Source organism: Cygnus olor, chromosome 1 (assembly GCF_009769625.2).
Source record: "Cygnus olor isolate bCygOlo1 chromosome 1, bCygOlo1.pri.v2, whole genome shotgun sequence".
Classification (NCBI taxonomy): Eukaryota; Metazoa; Chordata; class Aves; order Anseriformes; family Anatidae; genus Cygnus; species Cygnus olor.
In genome coordinates this window covers 140,784,554-140,808,025 of record NC_049169.1, presented here as the reverse complement: position 1 = coordinate 140,808,025, position 23,472 = coordinate 140,784,554, and the positions used below count along the sequence as shown (strand labels likewise).

The 23,472-nt window shown below is 39.9% G+C and overlaps 1 protein-coding gene across 3 annotated transcripts in view; it reads left to right on the top strand.

Annotated features, from left to right (window-relative positions):
* The window catches only part of AFF3 (AF4/FMR2 family member 3), a 329,942-nt gene that overhangs the window by 42,501 nt on the left and 263,969 nt on the right, over positions 1–23,472 (top strand). For all 3 annotated transcript variants that reach the window (XR_005817547.1, XM_040548075.1, XM_040548810.1), the window contains exons 2-3: positions 5,481–5,601; positions 11,010–11,813. Coding sequence is in view for 2 of the 3 variants with exons in the window: in XM_040548075.1 (XP_040404009.1) it covers positions 5,481–5,601; positions 11,010–11,813 (925 nt within the window). In the remaining variant the exon portion in view is untranslated. The remainder of the gene's footprint in view (positions 1–5,480; positions 5,602–11,009; positions 11,814–23,472) is intronic.

Genomic DNA, 23,472 nt, shown 5'->3' with positions numbered 1-23,472 from the left:
CTAGGAAGGTATTTTATTGATTATGTCACTTGGTCATCAAAGGCAGCCCCTTTGTTATAATCGAACCAATATTTCAAGTGTCATTAGGGAAAACATTTACGGCTCAAAATGTAAGGCTGCCATCTCTAAGGGCTCACCGTATCCCATTAGCAATTTGTTCCCAAATAGGCATCATTTATACTTAGCTGAAAATGGAATTGGTACTGAGAAACTGGCCAGCAAAAAACATGGACGTGAACAGTGGAAGAGAAAACAGACATTAAATGATGGCACTCCAATGTTGTCGGGCAATTCAGCAAGAAAAATAACCTGAATTGTTGTAATTAAATTGTCAGAATTTGACTGTTTTCTAAAAATGTTTGGGGTTATTGCCCTTACAAGGTCCCAGGTTGGCTAGGCCTTTTGCATTTTAAAGTATTACAGAGATATGAGAATGATAGCTCTATTAAACTCAGACCCCAATTTCCATTCTGAATTCAGTTTTATAGTCACTGTCCTGCATAAGGGCTGAGCTGTTTTTATTTTATTTTAATTTATTTTAATTTAATTTAATTTATTATATATATATATATAAATATATTTTTTTGGTGTTGATTGGTTGATTGGTTTTGTGTTTTGTTTTCATTTGGAAGATGATCATCTTTGCACACACCCTGGGGATAGTTAGAGCCTGCACCTGGGAGACTGGAAGTGATATTATTTCCACGGTGGTGGGAGGGGCTGATGCCATCTGATGGTGTTTCACACGGAGCCTCTTCATCTGGTATGAGAAAGGAAGGGTCGGTTTGGGCCCAAGTGAGGATGTCTGGGTGTGAGCTGACAACATCTGGGAAAGCAGCTCAGCCTTTACAAGAAGCATTTAGGTCTGCTCACAGGAAGTCCCCAGGAACTGGGATTTTGCTAAGTTAAGAGATCTCTCCATGTCACTGTGAGTCATCAGCTCTGCTTTTGTTTTTAATATGTCTAGACTTCAGAAGGTTTTGTTTGAAGTGCAACATGTAGCTGCTGGGGCAAAGGAGATCAAACTCCTGGGTCACAAACATCAACTGCAAATAAATAAGCTGCTTCTGCTAAATCTATATTACAATATTTATGTGCATAGGGGGCAGAAAGAGGTTGTGGGGGGTGTTACAAAAAATAAACTGATAGGAGGCAAGGGGAGCACCAGCGATCTTGCCACCAGTTTACCTACCCAGGTCTTTTGCAATCTCAAAGCTGCCAGGTATTAGAGGATGGTGATCTGGTGGCCAAATGACTGTATCTTTCCTGAATCTCCTCTTGGGGATGTGATGATTTTGTGGTTTCTGGAAAAGTTGAGCAGTATCATTAATACCCACAGTACAGCTGTGAAAGTGGGTGATACTTCAGTAAAGGTGCAGTGCTTCATTGGAGTGCAAAACTTGAGGGCATTCCCTACAGCTGAAGGGCAGGAGAACATGTTAGTGCATTGTCTCCATCCAGGTAATCATTAGGTTAAACCTTTTTATTCCACTTGTTCCAAATAGTGATGTCTGAGGGAGGGCAAATTGAGTCAGAAGTAGTATGCTTTGGAAAAAAAAAAGAAAAAAGAAAAAAATAAAGAAGAGAGAGAGAAAGAGAATCCTCAACACTTAAAACTTTAGGCTTTTTATATGATTGCTTTCAGCCTAGCCTGAGACTACATAACTCTTTGGACTTTGTAAGAGATTAAATCCAGTCCCAGGTATTTCAGGTAAGGTTATTGCTCTGCTCCTTGGCTGTCCCCTGAGTAGTCTGTGTCTATTTCTAATTAAAGACTAAAGGATATGGTTCCTTCTGATGTCAAGCGCAGTGTGAAGAAAACTGTGGGTACTCCTGGCAATGCTGTGGAGAGGCTGGTGCTGCTGCCACCCTCCGGGCGCACCTCAGCTCTTCGGTTCAGGCAGCTCTCGTGGGGAGCCACGGCCAAAGAGGAGGTGCCCAGAAAGGGAGCCTTCCCAAAGCCATCACAACAGCTTGGCATTTATTAAACGTGCCTCCTCTGAGAAGTGTGGCAGCCCATTGGCATTCTGATCTGTACAGCACCAGAGAGTGAAATTATTGAGGGTATTCTGGGAGAAGCGGAGAAGGTAGAGCTGCTGTGACTGGGATGATGTGTGCTGCAAGTGCTTTGAGCCTGAGACACTGGTGTTTGGACGTAATTAACTGGTAGATGTTTCCTTTTCAGCATGTCTCTTGGCAGATCTTAGGGCTAGGATGAATCAAAGTGTGGTTTTTAAAGCAGTGTGCTAAATTCAGTATAATGCAATTTTTGTAATTCAACATTTAGTCATGTATAACTTTTGCATGTATTTGACCCATCACCCATGCTTCAGTTCATGTCCTTTAAGCATGAATTTGAAAGGGGCACAGCATTTTAAAAATAATAATATACCATTTAAAATCTGTTTAAATTCATCCTTTTGGAGTTTGACCTCTATAAAACAAATATAAATGACACTGACTGTTGAGAGATGACTGGTTGTATGTTCTTTGGTTACCCTGTCTTGCAAAACTGCTTCAACATTTTGGCCCACAGTACCAAAACTCTTAACCTATAAAATGATGTGTTAGTGTACATATAACATATTATATATATATATATATATATATATATATAAATATGTACACCACACACATATGCACAGATGATCCGATGGAAAAAAAAAATCTGGAGATGTTTTGTGAACTACACAGCTTAGCTATGGAAATGATGAACATAATGTAAATGGTTAAAAGGTACATGTGCATTTGGGATTGTTTTAAATTACAAATGAAACAAAAAAAAAAAAAGGAAGAAAACTATTAAAAAGAATCATTTTCCATTAACTGAAGTGTTTGCAATAAAGACAATTGTAGCAGTTGGCAGCATTCTCCTTGAACTAAAATAAATAAATACATTTGGTGACATACGTTCAAGGAAATGTGATTCTGCAACATTCATGCAAATAAGGAGCAGCCTCACAAATGCTGGAGATTTCACCATCTGTATTACCAAAGGAATACAACTCTTGACTTGTAGTTCTTCCTGACTTACTGCTTATAGATGGCATATTAGGCATTGTCACACTGTTTCTCCATTTGCATAATTATTCTGAATTATTGCAGGTTGTGATTTGTGTGGCCAACAGTGAGTGTCTCATTCAGGAAGGGGGTTCAGAGATCTGAGGACTTATATGTCTTCATCAAATAGTTCTTTGTCAAATGAAGGGATATTAGAGACTCGTATGTCTCCATCAAATAAAGGGATTAAAAAAGTCCCTCCACTTCAGGAGTATCACACCACAGCATTTTTAAATTTGTGTGAGCTGTAGTGAAGATCGGTGCACTTGTTTACTTCCTAGAAACTAAGTAGGGATCAGTATTATAATTAATCTCAGAGGAGTTGCCCATCTTTATTTGACTGCAGGCTACAATCCAAATGCAAAGCAACTGAAAGAGTCAACAGGGGATGGGGAAAGGCGGCTGAGGATGAAGCTATAACTGGATCCCTGCAAATTCAGAAAAAAAAAAATTATTTTTTTTAAAAAAAAAAAAAAAAAAAAAAACACCTAATAACAGTTATCCCTGGTGGCAGAAAGCTTACTTTAAAAACAGAGGTGTTTGTTAGAAAGTCGTTTATCCCAGCTTAAACACTGGGAGTACAGGAGAGTACAGGGAGATGGCATGCTGTCGTGACTGAGGACTATTGGTCATGCAACAGTAAATGACAGCTACTCAGCCTCCTGGCCTCAGTGGTGTGCACGGTATATGATCTCTTCTCTGGACCCCTTTGGGATGCCTTTGCTAGTCCCTTCTTCCTGGAGGATGGTGTTTTCCTGCCCCAAACTCCACTCCTACGAATGCCTCCTCATTACACTGCTTTTTAAAGAGGGAGTATTAGTGTGAATAACATGCTCATGAAAAATACAGTATAAAAGCAACAACAACAAAATAACATCTGTAAGCAGCAGAAAAAAAATGGTGGTTGGAAGCTGTCTTAAACTTGCTATACTAAAATCCTGTGTTCACAACAAAATTCTGTTCAGTCTTGGGCGTCTGCCCATAGCTAACTATCAGGAGGGTTACCTGAGAGCCCACCAGGAGCTGGTCTGATCCTACCTCCTAAGTCCTCGTGTGAAACCTATTTGTTAGGGCAGAAGGAGTCCAGGAGGGGTTAGCAGCATTTACAAGTAAACATAAGGTTTTGTGTTCGTTTGTTGACTGCTAAGGCATTGTTTTTAAATCCTACTAGTGTCTAAAATATCCGATGTATTTTCAGCTCTCTCAAGTCTTGAATTACAATCAGATAGCTGTTGGCCTTTTTGCAGCCTTGCCTGAGGCACGCTAGGTAACATCACGTGGGTAGCCAATGCAACATATGTTTTGCAAACTGGGAAGTGGTTAGCAAGGCAACATTTTTTTTTTATTAACACATGGTGCACTTACATGACATTAATATATATTTCTTCTTTACAGATTTACAGTGCCAGAAGAAAGGCATTAGCTGAGCTAGGCAAAATAGGCAATCGGCGCACTCGGCGCATTGTACTGAAATAGCATATAAACCTCATTGGATGCCTTGGTTTCCTTTGTGATGAGAATGAGAGGACGAAATGTCTAAACCTGTGTTATTCTGAGGAAATTTAGGGAAAGGTTTCTCTGGTTTATGATGTCATGCATTATACCAGAATTCTGTGGGGGGGGAAAAAAAAAAAGAAAAAGAAAAAAAAGTTATATCTTTTTTGTGTGTCTGTATTGGAGCCAGACTAATTCATTTCTAAAAATTAATACTGTTGTGTAGTGCAGTGATTTTATTTCCTCTCCAGCTACACTCTACCAGCCATACATACCATATCATGCCAGTATTCATTTATTCGTGCTCTAAAGTTGTGATAGTGTCAAATCCATCAGAAAGAAGAATTGTTTCAGCAGTAGTTTCACGACTTGGCTGATTAACAGAGATCAGAAGAAGCAGCCTAACTGTGGAAACCACTACAGCATGTAGTTTTAACAGCTCTTTAGGGAGCTAGTTAATGAAAGAATCACTACAGAAACACATCCATGTAAAAAAAGGAGCATTCTCATACAACACTCAGAGGATATGTCATAAGTGGAAATATGTTCATAATTTCTATTTACTCATAGCTGTAATTACCATCTGCCTTAAGAGTACTTTCAGTCTTTGTCAAAGTTGCTTAGATATTTCCTTTGTCACATTTCAAGCAGAGAAGTTCTGCACAGACTAGATCCTGCCCTGCGATTTCTTTTTTTATTCTTCTGCAAGAATTTAATTATCTATTCTCTGTGTGAAGAAAGCATCAGCATTCCCAGAGACCTGAGCCTCCCCAGCCTGCTTGAACTGGCATTCGTCTGATTCATGTTCTTGCTTATTTTCGCCATCTGTCTGCAAAACAGAGCTCTTCACTTTTAAATTCACAGTGGTTTATATGTTGCCCGCTAATTTTTAACTCTAAAAAAATCTATTCCACTTTTTGCTGCAGTGTCTATGAGCCGGATAGAAACGTGCTGCGCAGGAAAGAATGGGAAAGGAGAAATCAGGAGGCCCAGCAGGAGGATGGCACATTTAACACAAGTTACTCCCTCTTCAGTGAACCATACAAGGTAGATGCTTCCCGTCTGGGTGGCTCTTTATTTATTTATTTATTTTTATTTGACAGTATAAAATCACAGCCTGCAGAAGGCATTGTCCAGGTCTCAGCAACCTCCCACAAGTGCCAGCCTCGCAAAATTTGCATAGAACATTTATGGTTCATTGAGAATCGGATTTTTCTTATATTAGCTTCTTACAGTGTTCAGCAGCACAAGAGAATGAAATAAACAAGAAATATCCTAGCAATATTTGAGGTGGCATTAAAACTAGGAGGTGAAGGTGATGGTGCCCTGTTTCTGCTACACTTAGGAGAAAGTAATTACGTTAGAATTGTGTGTGAAGGACAAGCCATACAGTAAACATTATGCTCTGGCTAAGGTTAATGTGATGAAATATCTTTTTTTTTTTTTTTCCTATAAGCATTCCTAACAACATTTGTCTGCTAGGCATGTTTTGCCCTCCGCAAAGGCAGAAGTAACTCAACTCCTTGTTTTATCCCTCGTGGAAACAGTAATGCGATGAGGCAACACTATCTCTCCCCATCTCCTGTTAGGAGGGTCAAGCAGGATCCTCTGCACCTAACTGCTGTCTCCAGAAGCTTCCAATCAAGTCCTTGTGAAGGGTAGACCAAAGAGCAGCATCCCGTGGAGGCTGCTCCTCTCCCCTAGATAACCCATGACTTTACCTGTGTGCATCAGAGCAATGTCATGCATTTTCTGTTGTAACCTTCCAGTAATGCCCAAGCTGCTGTTAAATCCACCATGTTGTGAAGCCTTTCCCCTCCATGCTGCTTCACTTGTCCTTGGTGCTTTGGGTGCTTTAGTGCCTCTTTCCAAGAATCCCATTTAGGACCTGGCATTTGGCTCCTGCACCTGACTTCAGTGCTTTCGTGTTTCTGCCCACGTCCCAGGGTCAGCTTTTAACTTGCTATTCCTTCCAGATTGTTGCTGTGTCTAGTCCCTAATAAAAAAGAAAGATCTACCACTTTCAAACCATGTCTCTTGATAGAGGACAGCTCTGTCTGCCTTGAAGCTGACCTCCAGCTGCCCGAATTTCAGATTCATTACAAAGACATTTAGAAATCATGGGAAATGTCTTGAACTCCTCCTTACGGCTCCACTTGAAAAAGTCTACTGTGAGACCAATCAAGGGCTAATACATGGAAAAATGCCTGAAAAACTAAAGTTAGCTGTCTCGGCATTTAGGGAGGGCTCCGCTGCAACAGGGACTAATAATTTTCCATTTGGTAGGTCCAAAATAGACCCCTCAGAAAAAAGGGCCTGTCTTTTTTCTGGGTCCCTGATACTGTGTTTTTTGTTTGTTTGTTTGTGCTAAAATATTTTGCGCACTTTGATTATTACCTGTGTCCCAGTTACTGCCACAGACTTCATGTATCATGGACACATCAGTAGTTTCTGAGTTATGATGTTTGAAGGCATCTGTGTGCAACCACAGTATAATTCCATCCACTGTAATGGGAGTGGACAGAAATTCATTGCGTTCTCTAGAAGCAGTGAGGATACTTAGTGGGTATCCCATGAGGAGGTCAGAATAAAGGTTCCATCCATACTTCTCATTCTCAAGCGCTAAGGCTCTATTTTGGACTAGCCTGTAGAAAAAGTGCTGCAGAGATGCATCCTACAGCTGACTTAGTCAAGGAAACACTGAGAAAGGCAAAGCACAGGACAGCTGTATAAATTGCCCACTGCTCTTCTGGCATGACAGTCACAGCTGCTTGGGAAGAACAGTCATTCTGACAGCATTGGACACCAAAACTTCAGCAGTGGGATATTCTGCACGTCATGTCCACACTGGCAACGGACCTATTGGGCTGTCTGACATCATGTAAGCATTTGTGAGCTCTCAGTGTGGGGATGCAGAGCTGTGCCTTCATCATTTTTATCTTATTGTAGAGAGAGACAGAAGAAGAAACCTTTCTGTAAAAGCAAAGCTGAAACCGACTCTTAACTTATTTAAAGACCATGTACAAGTTTTAGGTGTTTCCACAGGGGAATGAAGCTACAGCAGACATTCACTGCAAGCTCTGATCAAATTCAGTATTCCTCTGCACAGCTTGAGAAACATGAGCTAAAGCCAGAGGATTTGCCATTCAGAAGGTCATATCTGAAAATCAAAGACAGACTGGAAATCTCTTAAATCTTGTCTTCTCTCACCTTGACTTGTCTCACTACTCCTGAAACATCAGATTTTCTGAAAAATCCTGACTCTTTGGGTTGCCCCTTATCCTCTTCATTTCAAAGTATCCATAGCAACCCTCTATGAAGGATTACAGGAAATCCAGTGTGTTTTACTAGAAATGTGTTTTACGGGAGGTAAAAAAGTAGGAATTTCATTCTGGATATTTTCTGGACAGAATACTTTGCCTCATTAACCATATCAGGGTTTTTATCAAGAAAAAAATCTGATGGCCTTCCATGCAACCATCAGGTTTATTTTTAGAAGGGTTGGATCCTGCAGGTCTTCAAATATATGGATACATCTTACTTAGCAGAATAATGTAAGTTAGAAATGTTTGCATAGAATTCTTTTCCCACTTACTCATTTTGTGATTATGTTTTCCCTATGTGTATGGTTAAATAAAGCCAGCAGTATTTCAGAGCAAATAACAGGACAAACTTTAACATCTAAAGCTCATAAGAAGTTACTTCAGATCCCAGCTTTTTTCCCTGGGAGAATGTAGGTCAGCTCTTCCAGACGAGCTCAGCTCAGCACAGAATCTCACCTCAGGATGTCCCCAGTTTATCCAGAAGGAATAAACAACACCAACCAGTTGACAGCCCATGCAATGATACAAGCATTCAATCTGTTTGCTGCAATTATTGTGGTTATCTGGCATTTATCAATAAGATGCATCTCTGTATGACATACATATCATATCCATATAGAAGAAAATCTACTAACTTCTCTGGGCTAGCGGTAGTCTACAGATAATCTGCAATTAGGCCTTTATTTTTTCCCATTCAAAAAGCAGCAATCAGAAAGAATAGACCTTCTCTTAGGGAAGTTGGGCTTCCTGGGGCAAAACTTAGACATAAAATTCTCTTACATCCATAGACTGAGAGGCAGCTGGATAGAGAGCTGACCGACAAGCTGTATCAGGGACCCTATTCCATTCTTTGGTCCTTGTTGACATACTTCTGGAATGCGAGGAAACCTGAGGCACAGGCTGGCTGAGACAGGCTGGGCACAGGCCCAAAGGCAGATCTCCATCCCTTGAGGAAAAATGGAAATGCATCTCTCTGCAAGGTGTCTACAGAAGTTGGAGGATCCACTGGAAATGCAGAAGGGATCCACTCGGTAAAGGAAACATCTCTGTGTTTTCAAGAAAATAATTCTGCTAGTCAAGGAGATGCCTAAGTGTAGAAACCATTTCATTGACCCCAGGAGACACATATATGTATGTCCAACCATCTTCAAGATCAATCAGCCTAACTCCAGGTAGCCATGAATCTGTCCTCCAAGTGGCCCAGGATCTCCATTGTCAGCTGGTCTTTTTTTTTTTTTTTTTTGCCTCAGTACCAGCCAAGCACTCCCACGTAAATGCCTTCTGTGCCTCTTAATCTGCCTGAGTTAAACATGCTTTCTACCCCAGTTAAAGCTGTGGACTAGACAACTCATTGCATCTGCAGCACTTTCTTTTTAGATGTATGTGATGCTTCCTGCTTTTGAAGCCCCTTTAGTAATAACCTTTTCTCTGGGACACCAATGTGGTTCTTGTAAAGTGGAGAAACATCACCTTCTTAAGCCACTTGCTGTCTGTGAATTAATGGTTCATAATTCTTTTTGTAGCAGATTACTGTCCTTGTGACAACAACAGCTGCATATGCAGAGAGAACATCAGGCTATAGAAGCTGATCCATCTTACCACAAGTTTGCAAAGCAATGTTTCAGATGCAACATTACTGAGCTTTTCCCTTCCTCCTTCCCTTCAACATATATTATTGTGGTATATTCAGCTCTGTTAGACAACATTGTTACATGCATATCAGAAAGCTAGCCATATATTTTCAGTAGTTACGAGGTACTGTCCCTGAAACTTGGGGGAACAAGTTGCAAGCAACACAAGACTGTTTCTTCTACTGTCACCATTTACAAGGCATTTTTGCTTGGACTTAGTTTCTTTTTCAAAAACCCTTTAAAGAAGATTTTGAACAAAAGGAGTTTCAGTCGTTTTCTCTTACAGTTTTTCTGAGTGATTCAATTTTATTGGAAGTCTTAAAAAATAAAACACCTCCACATTTCCAGAGTGACTGGTATTGCCGCTACGTCCTTCATATTTTTATATAACTTTAAGGGGGTCTTCTCCCCTTCCTTTACCCCCTTCTTTCTCCAAGATACTGATTCCCTCTTAAACCAAGATCCATCTCAAGATCTTCTTGGCCTTCTGAAACCAATGGGTGTTTCCCCATCCAGGCTCCATGTCTGGAAGAGAGAAAGGAGAACACCACCAGCTCATTAATGTCTTCCTCTGAAAATGTAAAGCAAAGAACATCACACAACTGATTCTTGGCAGGGTTCAGAAAAATATTCACTGCAGTAAAGCTAATGATACACACTTTTGCTTGCAGCGGCTTTTTAAAGAAATATTTTTCAACCTTTCTCAGTATTTTTCCTTCACTTGTTATATTTCTTTGTGGAGTTTCTGCCTCTTTAGTCAGGAAGCAAATGGGTGATTTCAAAAACAATGATTAATCTTAAAGCAGAGAAATGTTGGCTATGTCCCTCCTGCAACCACTGAGCATTGTGAAGAATCTGGGGAGTTCTTCTCCTTTTTTTTTTTTTTTTTTTTTTTTTTTTTCAAAGAGGAGAGTGCCCTGGAGTAAGCATCTCAGCAGAGTACTTTCAAAGAAGGGACATAATGATCTAAAGTTTTCCCGTCATCCCATGACCTGTCTTCAAGTCACCTCACAGTGTTTGGCTGGCTTAGACTGGGGAGTTCATTCAACACTTACACTGGGCCTTGTGTGGCTTCCCGGCAGCAATGCGGAAACTTAAGCAGGCAGAGAAGGAAATCAAGAATGCAATATTTTCATTCATGGCTGAGGGAGAGCCTGCACCGGGCTATAGGAAAAGTTTTATCATGGTCAGATTTAATCCAAACCATTCTGTGTAGTTGCAATAATAAATTTTCTAGTTTCCAGGTAATATATTTTAACTACAGCATGATACCAGTGATAGATTTCTTTTTTTATATACTCTAAGGCCCTTTATAGCTTTTCCAGTTCAGGGTAGATTTAAGATGTTGACAAGTGTCTTCAGAGACAATAAGGATTTTCGATTTCATCCCTCAACGTTGCTGCTGAATAAGGAAGTGCTACTTCAGTAAGGATTTCAGCAGAAGCAAGCAGGGAATTTTGTTTGTCTTAAGCTGACTAGTGCGGAACTTTTTGTTTTGCAGACCAACAAGGGGGATGAGCTATCAAATCGCATCCAGAATACCCTGGGCAACTATGATGAAATGAAAGACTTGTTAACTGACCGATCAAACCAGAGCCATCTTGTTGGGGTTCCCAAACCTGGGGTTCCTCAGGCATCTCTCCCCAAGCCCGATGAACATCTTATTGCAGACTCAAGACCACCACCTCTTCCCTCTATTTCCAGCACTTCTTCTTCCACACCAGCAGCTCTACCCACGCAGCAGAGCAAAAGCACCACGATGGGTTGGCAGAAGGCTGGGCACAATGCCACTTCAGAGGGCCAGCAGAGAGCCAGCAAACATGGGCACCACTCGCTGGAGTCACACAAGGGCGACTTCAAACTGGCGAACCAAAAATCCAGTCTGGAGAAACTAAAACGCTATGCATCCAGTCCCACTTCCTCCTCCTCCTCCTCCAACGCTGCTCAGCAAAGCTCACTGAGGGCCACGCTAGGTGACAACACCAACAGAGTACCGCAGCCTGCAAAGCTAAGTTGTAACACAGAAGGAGGAGCTCAAACGCAAGAGAGGCCCTCAAAGCACGGCGGCGGGCACTGTGTCCAAAACTTCCCACCGTCTCTTGCTTCGAAGCCCAGTCTGGTTCAGCAGAAACCAACTGCTTATGTAAGGCCAATGGATGGTCAAGATCAGGCCCCTGATGAGTCTCCAAAGCTGAAGTTACCAGCAGAGACAACCAAGTTGTACAGGGGAGTGCCTTCTAACAAGCCTGATTCGGCCAGGACCAAGTCAAAGATAGCAAAGTTCAGCATTCCTAAGCAAGAAGAGGTATGTGTTTTGGTGCTTTTTATGACATCCCATCTTGAGTAGATGGATGAATGGAAGCTTAGAACTGCAAGCTGCATCTGTCTCTTCACACATTTTTAAAGTCTTAGCTTGCACGTTTAAATTTTCTTTTACTTTTCTGACATTGACATACTATATTGCAAATAGCAGCCTCACAGTAATGTAAAGATATCTCAACTGCAAAATGCTCACTGTCTTTAGGATTGTAACACCTCCTACAGTGGCACATTTTCTAATAGTATACATTCACTGACATTTTTTTCCTGAATGTCCACATATAAAGTCTGGATATTTTTAATTTTTCTTTTTGCTAGGCTTGTGTGTTACGTTGAACTGTTCATATTTAGTTGACTTTTTTCTCTTTGGCAAAGATTAAATGAAGTGGTTGTGATAAGAAATAGTTTTGCTATCCTCAGTGATAACAAAGTAGTTTTACAATCTAAATAAACTACATAACAGTATGAGAGCTACAGAATAGATGAAAATGTAGCCATGAGACTCTCCTTTTAGTTCATTGCATCTGTTTCTGTTTCAAACAAATTTCTAAGAAGACTGGGATTTTCTTCCTAAAACCACAATCTGTAGAAAACCAGTCTTGCTACAAAGATGAGAACGTCTAAAAAACTTCTACACAATGATTCTGTTATCAGCAGCAGATTATGATGATAATTGCTTGGAATTATTTTACGTTCATTTATTTCATATTCCATTGACTTTGATGGGACACCATATTTATTGCTTGTATAATCTGTGATTTTCTGGTTTTGAGTTTTTTGAATGGGGAGGAAATGGTTGATTTTGGCAGAATGAAGGATGATTTCTTTTGGGGATGTATTAAGAGCCTTGTAAGTCAGTACAAAGATGGTCACATCCTCTTTTGCGAGCTGATAGAGCTACCATGACTTAAACAATTTATAGTATTTATTGGAGTAAATGATTCTATTTGACTGAATCACTGGGACGGTCTCAAAGCAGAGATACTGATTTACTCTTATTTGACAGCTGTGGTGTGCCTTGAGTTGTTTTTAGGCTTAATATTTCTGTTTCTGGTGTTGTTAAAGGAGGGGAAAACTCTCATTTTCAGTGAAGTTCTCTGGCCTTTTAATGCCTGTTTTTCAGAAATGGAGTTGACTGCTGTATTCCCCCTTCAGTTTTGTTTAGGAAGTTTCTCTGGAAGCAATTACTTCTCTCAGCTTCTGTAGGCATTATACCTATGTGTTTTTTTTTTTCCTCTAAGTTTAAGTTCAGTCAGTTCCAAACAACTCTGAAGTGATGTATTATTCCTGAAAAGTGGTTGTTTCTAGGCTCTTAAGCTAAATTTGATAAGCAAATTTAGCATTTATATATTGCTGTAATTGTGCAGATAGATCAGGTAATGGCATATACTAATATCCATTTAGCTATTATTTCCTCCTTCAGACTTGTACTTCTATCTGCAAGTGAGAAGTATTGTCAGAATTAAAGAAGCCTGTGGCAATTGTCTGAATCTTTCAAATTTCCCTCTTTTACATATATGCAATACCCTAGGGACCAGTTTGGAAAGGGGTTTTGATAGGCAATCATTTGCATGTCTGAAATTCAGGATTTACCATTTGCATTCCAGAGTTGCCTACCTCAGTAGGAAAGAAAGCTTTCACTTGTTGTATGTGATCCATAATGATGCATAAAGATAAATTATACTGCAGTTTCTAGACATATAGACATATTTGACGTTGCTTTAAACTAACTTGCTTAGATACTGATGGCAATGTAGGATGTGGTAGGAGAGCATGGACTACAACGTAGCTACTAAGTGTTCACCAATTTCTCACAGATTTTGTGGGATGCAGTATTTTTGAAACAGTATTTGATAATATAATATAAAAATTTAGCTGAAGTTGAAGGAGGTAGACAAAAACACTGTCTGGTAGGTTAAAAAAGAGGTTAAGTGATCATAAAAATGATGGACATATTGTTCAGAATAAAATAGTAGATACTATGGGTGTTGTTGGAATTTGAATCTTGAGCTAGTGAAAGACAATGTTTAGATTTCATATTTAAGGGCTGAAAGTCCTGGTGATAAAAGTGTGCAACTTTTTTTTTTTTCCTTTATCCTGACATTTTCTTTGTTCTAACATTTTCCATCCTAAGTGACACAAGATGAAATTGGTAACCCACTGTTATTGCTACAGGGAGAAGTATTGACCAAGACTGAAATGTTTTTGTTGCCTAATCCACCCTCCCTTTAATTTTCAATCATACTTCCTTTTGTTTCAAAACATTTTTCCATTCTTGTTATTTTTATCATACATCTGCTAATACCATTTTGTAAGAATTTCCATGTTGTTTGTTTATTTATTTATTTATTTTATTATTTTATTTTCTGCTTTCAAACTCATAAAACTTCTTCTCTACATCAAATGGCCACTGTTCCTCATTAGGGGCAGAAGTTTTAAACTGCTCTCAGCACAAAAGCTGTCACACTTTTGTGAACCTGTGCAGGCAAGAATAAGTTTCTCTTGTTCAGGATGGGTCTAAAGGTGATGGCCAGAAAAGACCATGTATCCCTAGTGGCCATGGAATAGCCAGAAGAGTAGAGATGCAATATAGGATGATCATGAAGGGAAACAGGCTGACAAACAGGCTAGGACAGCGTCTGGAAAGCTACATGGAAATGGAAATGAGTGGCAGAAATCTGCCTGAGGGCAGCCAGGAGAATATGGGAAGAAAGAGAGGAGCAAACAACATGGTGATGGGATATAGTGGAAAGAAACTTGATATATGCTAAAATAAAAGGTATATGTCTGAAATCGTAAGGCTCTTACTACGCTCTGGGGGCTGAGTGTAGGCAACAACAAGGTCTTTAAAGGAGTCATAGAATGACCAAATGGTCATGGTTGCCGCACCTTGAGTACTGTGTTCAGTTTTGGGCCCCTCGCTACAGGAAGGACATGGACGTGCTCGAGCGAGTCCAGAGAAGGGCGACCAAGCTGGTGAGGGGTCTGGAGAACAAGTCTTACGAGGAGCGGCTGAGGGAGCTGGGCTTGTTCAGCCTGGAGAAGAGGAGGCTCAGGGGCGACATTATGGCTCTCTACAGTTACCTTAAAGGAGGCTGTAGTGAGGTGGGGGTTGGTCTGTTCTCCCACGTGCCTGGTGACAGGACGAGGGGGAATGGGCGAAAGTTGCGACAGGGGAGTTTTAGGTTGGATGTTAGGAAGTACTTCTTTACCGAAAGGGTTATTAAGCATTGGAACGGGCTGCCCAGGGAGGTGGTGGAGTCACCATCCCTGGAGGTCTTTAAAAGACGTTTAGATGCAGAGCTTAGCGATATGGTTTAGTGGAGTACTTAGTGTTAGGTCGGAGGTTGGACTCGATGATCTTGAGGTCTCTTCCAACCTAGAAATCTGTGGCTGTGTCTGTGGCTGTGTCTGTTGGGGTTGGAAGTGACCTCTTGAGATTCACTAGGCCAATCTCCCTGCTGAAACAGTCAGCTAGAGCAGGCTGCCTGTGACCATGTCCAGTTGGGTTTTGAACATCTTCACAGATGGAAACCCCAAAACCTCTCTGGGCAACTTGTGCCAGTATTTGATTTCCCTCACAGTAAACAAGTATATTCTTGTGTTCAGATGGAATTTCATGTCTTTTAGTTCATGCCCATTGCATCTTGCCCTGTCAGTGGCCACTACTAAGAGTCTTGCTCCCTCTCCTCCGTTGCCTCCCATCAGATAAGTGTTTATATTGCGGAGTTCCCCCAGCCCTAGCCCCTTGAGCCTTCTCTTCTCTGGGTTGAACAGTTCCAACTCTCTCAGCCTTTCCTTGACTGAGAGATGCTCCTGTAATCATCTTTGTCGCGCTGCACTGGACTCACTCCAGTAGGTCCATATCTTTCATGTACTGGGAAGCTCAGAACTGGCCCCAGCACTTCAGATGTGGCCTCCAGGTCTTCTTCTGTTCATCTAGTCAGACCCCAGCCTGTACTGCTGTATGGGGTTATTCCCCCCTATATTCAGAATTTTACATTTCTTCATGTTGAACTTCATGAAGTTCCTTTTAGTTCATTTCTCCAGCCTGTCGAGGTTCCTCTGGATGGCAACATGACACCTGCAACTACTTTTGGACTGTCTGGATGGCAGAATGATGCCTGAAACCACTTTTCCCAGTTTTATATTACCTGCAAACTTGCTGAGGGTATGCTCTGCCCTACTATCCAGGCCATTAATGAAGATGTTAAACAGTGTTGGTTACAGTAGAGACTGTGTGGATACACCATTAGGAACTCATCTCCAGCAGGACTTCGTGCCACTTGTCAAAACCTTCTGGGCCATTTTTATAGTCCTAGCTCTCTGTCTACCAGCCTAGTTTTGTTTGACCAAGTAGAGAGGTGAATGGTAAGAAATAACCATTTTCTCAACTCCTGCAGGCTAGATTTTCTTTTAAAGGGCAGATGTAGTGATAATCACTTTGGTTTTATTTTGAACATCACATGGCTACAGGCAGCTCCAGCTTCCACAGACAGAGAAAACAAGGAAACAAGAATATATTGTTATAAAGCTCTGATCTGCAACTCCACTTTCAAAGCATTCACAGATTTCCACGCACTTGCATCTAGCTTATGGTACTTTCCAGAATCTATCAGTATATCTAATAGTTATGCACTTTCATTTGTGTTTATCAGTTTGAAGGAGCAATCAGTGGAAAAATAAACACAAAATGAAGCAAAGTTAAACCTCATATAAGAACTGAAGAATAAGAAGCAATGTCACACAGCATGTGTGAGTCTTCAGCAGGATACAAAATTGTCTTCTGTACATCCCTTGAGGTTTTCAGAGAAACAGGGCACAAAGTTGGCTGCAATACAATTATTATTCACTAGAAATAAATGCACTTGGATACAAATTATAGACCATTACTTTTCAAATACATGAAAAAGGTTGATTTTTAATGTAGTTCAATACCTCATTTAATATTTTTAATCAGTTTTGGAAAGCCTTCAATATCTTGACACAGACTGAAGCTTATAATTCTTTTTTAATTGTTTTAATGAGAGTAACTTGGATAGACCTGTGTGTAGAAAGGTATCAGTTACTCCTTTGGGAATTTAATCTTTAGGAACCAGGTTCATCAGTGTTAATTAGAATCCATACCCAACCTCCCTGTCCTTCCAAAATTATCATACTGCTCTGTATAAATGATAGCTTGTCATCTCAAGTACTGATATTTCACATTTTGAACTACTTAGGAATTGTATTGCTGTAGGTAAAAACCCACTGTATTGAATAGAAGGGAAAAGGAATGTATAAAGGAAAGGAAACAGGAAAAGCATGTGCCTTTTATTTCTGCAATTTTGTTACAAGTGAGACAATAAGAAAAACCTAAGATGGTAAATCATGTTCTTTACATCTGAGCTCTGTTTCTGAATTTCATCTTGTGGGCTGCATGCTGATTTTTATTATTACATTGAAGAAGCCTTATCTACTCTCCTTTGCTTACTTCTGTAAGGGTTATGGAGTAAGAAAATCGACGTTGCATTCAAGAATGACTAGCGGTCTAATGGTAAAAAAGATAGATTTTGTTCTGTTAAATTTGGGAACACGTTTATGTGAAATGTAGATAAGGTCATCATGAGGACGTGCTTATTTCACTTCATGGAGTACTTACACAACTTCTTCTGCAGCAGAAGTAATGCAAAATAGATTAAACGTTGAATCTTTTTTTTTTTTTTCATTTTTGCCCTGGCCTTACTCAGGCAAATTCCTATTTGCCTGGATAAGATACTCTCTGCAGTCATTCTTGTTTGAGTGGCTATATATAGCTATCAGCATCTGGCATACACAGTAGCAAGTGTTCTTTAAATCTGCAATTTTTTTCCTATCAGTTCTTTCCCCACGTATTAACGGAAACCCAAAACCAACCAAACAAAAAACCCCATCTCTTTTCTTCCCCCTTACCCCGTCAGAAAAAAAATAATCCCAAATATAGACTTAGTGTCATCAATTTGCTCAAAATTACATTCTTTTAAGGAGAGATTTGCTGTATAGCATGTACAATAAGTAGGTCCATGCTTAAAATTGAAAGTGAAAGTTCTCATGTGAAAACACAAGTGCATCTCCATCTCGTTTGACTACACAAGCTCCAGTGTAGATTAAACAGGGAAGATAGTCCTGATCGGCGCATGCTTCCTCTGGAAATACCATATATCTGGACCCACTGGGAATCAGTGTCAAGGAAAAGGGTTTAGGGGAGATCTGACTAAGTGCCTTTCCTCAAAGGCATGGTGCTCTTCCCCCTGCTGTGACAGAGCCTGTTGGGCTGCTGCAGGAGGAGGATCCAAGCAGGAGTTGAATCCAGGCTTTTTTTTTTCTCTCATTCCTGGGGTGTTTGATTCTGACCCAGAAAGACAAAAGTGAAAGCAGAGGAGCAGTTAAGGATGCTTTTAGATAAAAAATGAAGAGATGAGTTGAATGTATTAACAAAAAAAAGTTCAGAAATCCTCTGGCACCATTCTAGTAGACATAAGTGCATTCTAGGCTCAAGACAGGCACAGAATCAAGTGTGTTGATACTCCTCTACCATTTGTCAACTTTACTGAAGAATTGCAGTGCTTGAGAAGCCAGTTAGCAATCACAGCACTCGAGTACTGTAAGTATGAGCCAGTTGTAGATGTTTTCTTCCCCAGATGTTCATGGGAAGGAGTTAGCAAGCTGCGTTTACTAGAAGACACAGCTCAATTCATCCCTGTAATGTTACCGCTGACCTTCCCCACAAATAAAGGATGTTTTCCCACGTTAGACAGGAAGAACTGGACAACAAGAGCAGTGTGGTGCAAAGATCCCTGCTAGTCATAGGTTATTCAAGACCTTCTAGTGAGTCCGTGGGAGGGCTGTGCATAACTGCCCATTTTTGTGTAAGAGAGTTCAACAAACTAGGACTGGAGAGAAAGAATGTATTAAATAGACAGAGCAGTGTTTGAAACTCTTAATAAAAACAGTGGAGACCACAATGTGCAAAGATGGATTTTCCATACAGATTTCAAATTGTGATACGAGCCTCTCCCTTTCTAGCAATCTGCAGTAATGAAGGCATACAGTAACTGTGTGTGCAGGCAGTTTTGCTGAACACATTGGGCTTAATTTTTCTAGTTATTCTTGCATGGTCATTGTTGTAGAAAGAAAATGTTGTTTAAATACCTTTACTTGACTTTTAGAGCTCTCTAGTTTTACTGTTTCCAACAGTGAAGCAGTTTCATTTCCCTTTTGAATTATTATTATTATTTTAAATCTGGGAAAGCACTAGCTAAACTTATCTATAGGTTTGAAAATAAAGAATCGTTTTACTTAAACCTAAAGTTTTCTGTATGCGTTGCTTTCCATATGGTGTGTGCTACGCATTTGTTGCTATGGTGAATCTCTTGTTGTCCCTCATTGTTTTTAACTGTTAGGATGACTATCATCACAGAAAAATTTCCTGAAACTGGATGTAAACTTGCATTTGTCAAGGGAATCCCTTAATGTACACACCTGCCTTTTCATGAGTTTTTCCCAAGATTGTTTTTTTCCTAATTATTGAAAAAAATATTCTGTGCAGCTCATTGGGGTCCCTTATAAATGAGATCCTGCCTTCAATAAAACTGGTCTTCCCATCTTTTCAAAAGATGAACAAGTAACTGCTTTTCTAGAGTTCAGTAAACGTAATAGTATGGTTCATTGTGATAAAAATGTGTTCCTCTTGCTTTTCTTTTATTATTATTATTATTTTTTTCAATCAGACAGGATGGTTTGGTTTATGAATCAGATCTGGAGTTGATACAAAAGTGCACGCATAAATTTGACCACAACCCTGTATAATTGCTTCTTCAGTTCCTTTTGGTAAGCAGTAAAGATATGGATGAAGGAAATAAGATTTCTAGGAGGACAAAAACATTTTTTAATTGCACATTTTGTCTAAATCCATCAGTAGTACTTATGATGATGGTAACGGGATGTAATTAAAAATCCTCCCTGCCAGAAACAGGTGTCACTGCTATCACTTTTCCACCTTTGGCCCCATTAGCATGGATTGCTCTTAAGGTCTGTGACAGTGTTCAGCAGTTGGAGAAACCCGTCCTTTTCTGGACGTGCTGCAGAAGCTGTGCACTGTGGCATGGCACTCCTGCAAGCACAAGACACTCTCCTCAGCTCCAGGTTTCAGACGAGCATCTCCTCCCCATCTACTTGGTGGCTTCTCAGCAAAGGAGTGCTTAGAGAGGGCAGGATATGTGCGGAGAGCAAGGGGAGATTTCAGATTACCAATGAAGTATTTAGACACTGCTTCTCAGACCTCACATCGTACGACACTAGAGCACTATGTCGGTGTGCAGTCAGGTGTGGAGTCCAAGCCTGCATTGCTCCTGCAGGGACTCACATTCCCCTTTCCAATAATTATAATGAGGTGGAGCACTCCTGTCTACTCTTTGTCTTCACAGCAATCTATAAGGTATCACAAAGGATTTAAAGGTAGTTAAATGTCTTTTTGTTGTTGTTTGATCAGTTTATGTAGGGTGTTTTATTTTATTTATTTATTTTTAAAGAAAATACAAGAAAAAATATTTTATGGATTTGTTCGATAGTTTCCCCCGTCTTTCATAAATTAGAGTGGCATGAAACTACCATCACTGTACATGCACACTGGGGTCAGTTATGACTGATGAGCAGGAGGACCAAATGAAAATACAAAGAGCTTCACAGATCACTGTTAATTCCAGCTAAATAAATAACGTATATGTGCCATTTGATATGTAAGGTTAAAAAGGTCAGATCTTCAGTAATTGTTGTAAATTCACCCAGCTAGGCCAGAAGCAGTTAAATTCTTTATTGTTGGTCACATACTCTGTTACAGTAAATGAAGACAAACATACCCTTAAATATCTGCATGTAACATACTTTATTCACCCTGCACATCGTAAAGTTGTCATTTCCGTAGCACTTCTGAATAGGGAAGATCTATCCCTGTGGCACCACAAAATAGCTTCCTAGAAAAGTAATTAACAGAAGGCTGTTTTTTGGTTTGGTGTTTTTTTTTTTTTCAAGTTCAGAAAAGATAAATAACATAGGCGTCTGATTTCCTGTCACTCTTGGTTAACTTTGTATGAAAATGGATAGCTTCCAAATTAAAGCAGGCACCGGCCTGTCTGGAGAAAAATGCATCTCTAAAGAAATGTGTACATTACATATTCATGTAGTTCCAAATCTCTTAATTGTATTTTATGTATAACAATCTCATGTACTGAAATATGGTACCCTTATTATTTCTTGAGTTAAAACCAGCATGCCAGAGAGGCTGAGCTTGCTTTGTACGTGGTTTAGGATAAGCATTTCCTTTCCCAAATTCCCTCATGTATACCCCACTCTCTTCCCTCTCCACCAACATGTTTCTCTAAGATATGGAGGCCCAGTGTGAGGTGGCTTTACACCACATTTTATTCAGAAGATAAATATACAAAGAACATTCAAGACAGTGAACCACAGGGTTGAGAATACAGAGACCCAGCATTTTCTCTCAGAACCAAAAATTGATATTTATATTCCTCTATTTACTGCAAGTGGCTGTGATGGAAGCTTGTATAGGTACAAAGAGAGGAAAAACAAGAGCATTTCTTGTTAACTCTTATCATTGTGTCCCAATACCTGTTTAAGGAGTGATGGGATTTGAAATGTTCTCTCTGCTTTATAACCCTTTTGAAATGATGTTGAAGATGATTTCTTTTTTCTTGCATATGCTAGAGATTATTAGCATTCACACACTGACAGCATAATCTGTTGTTAATCAAATTTGGCATTTGTTTAAAGCTAGCTGTACAAGTGCATCCAAGTACAGAGGCAGGAACTATGCGACTATTTATGTGACTACTCCAACTCCTAGACCTGAAGTAGAAGACAGCTACAAGATTATTGATTACAAACACAGTCAAAAGCAATTTTATATAGAGTGGCCATGGTTTGGCAGTTAGGCATTATTTTAAGAAGCCTTCTTCAGTTTAATTACAATTTCAGGGACATCTGATACAAGGAAACTTATTAGCTGGTTAATTGCTGATCTCTTGGAAGTACCAGTCTGGAGCTGAAATATGCTGTCTGGGCAAAGGGCATTGAAAGGAGAACTAAGGGCAACGTGAGATGGACAATTAAAAACCACCGTAAACAGATAATGAATGTCTTTCTTGGACCAAATCACAAATGTTTAGCAGGCAGGGAAAGTAAAGCATATACAGAATGAAAGGACACAAGAAAGATGTAGGCCCCATAAGAGTGGGGGGGTCTGAGAAGAGAAGAATTATGTCAGAGCCTGAAGAGGAAAGAATGAAGTTATGCTTTGAGAAACCCACCAAAATTGATGCTGGTATCGCAGCCATAATTTATGATAAAGTCCACGTGCAAGATCTTTCAGGAGCTTAGAAATGGCTGGGAAGGCCTAAAAACTATTTGTTTGTTTGTTTGTTTGTTTATTGTTGCTGTGTGTTTTTTCTTGTACCTGTGAAGAGCATGCACCATCACATGTTCTGTAACCACACCATCTCTTTGGTGTTTTTTTTTTTTCCCCCCACTTTTTTTCCCCACTCAGAAGGTTTATAGTTTCTTATAATAATATCCTGTTACATTTCATCAATAAACCAAAAACGATGCATCTTTTACTACTGTAATCTCATTCGGGAGTTTCAAAGCCCTTCATAAGCATTAACAGCAACTCTGACAAGAACATACTAAATTCATTTGCAGAGGAGTCAGCTGAGGTGCAGGCGGGTGGGGACACCTTTGCGGATGGCACCCGTGCCACCCCAAGTCAGTATCAAAGAGGAGAACAGAGATGGGTAGACTGAACTCCTGGCTCTGCCCTTGGATGTCTGCAACACAACTCCCTGTGTAACAGCATAGCATATAAAACTCTTCCATAACTTCTGCAATGGAAAATAAAGTTATGCAAAAGCATAAGCAAAGGCCGCTTGCTGAAGTCTGAATAATGTTGCTTGCTGTATTTCTTCCTACCATTTAGGTCACTTGAGGCAGAGACAGTTCCTGAGTGATTATGTCACTTATGGTTTACCACTTCCATTTGAGTTATTCACTGATCATGCTCCACTTGAAATTAATAGGACTTTTGCCATTGAATTCAGCAGTAGCAAGATCAGGGTTTGACAGGGATAAATATTTCTTTTCTACGTTGTATGAACTTCCTGTGGTCAAGAAGATATTGCTTGAGGGAAGACAGTTCTTTTTTGTTCAGTCTCTCTTTGTTTTGTTCCAGAAACAGAGATGCAATACTTGTGGTTGTTTTTGACATCGTTATTACTTTGAAGAAAGTCAGCAATAGTAATGCAGAATAATGGTCGGTGGCAGAGGGTGGGATTTGAATTCATAAATGCTATACTGCATTAATCTATTAGCTTCAGGACATACCTTTAGAGCATCAAAGGAGCTTCTTGACCAGTCCAAGGTGCTTGACTCATTTTTCCTCTCTGGTAATTATAGTTTCTAGCATCCTGTTCAGAATCAGTTTCTTCACTGTCTTTTAAGTGAATAAATCTAGGTGAGTGATTTCATGACAGTTGCACATTAGGAGTTATGGCATATCCCTGCACATAACTTACAGAACTATCTCAATACACGGAGAAGAGACCATAAAACATGCT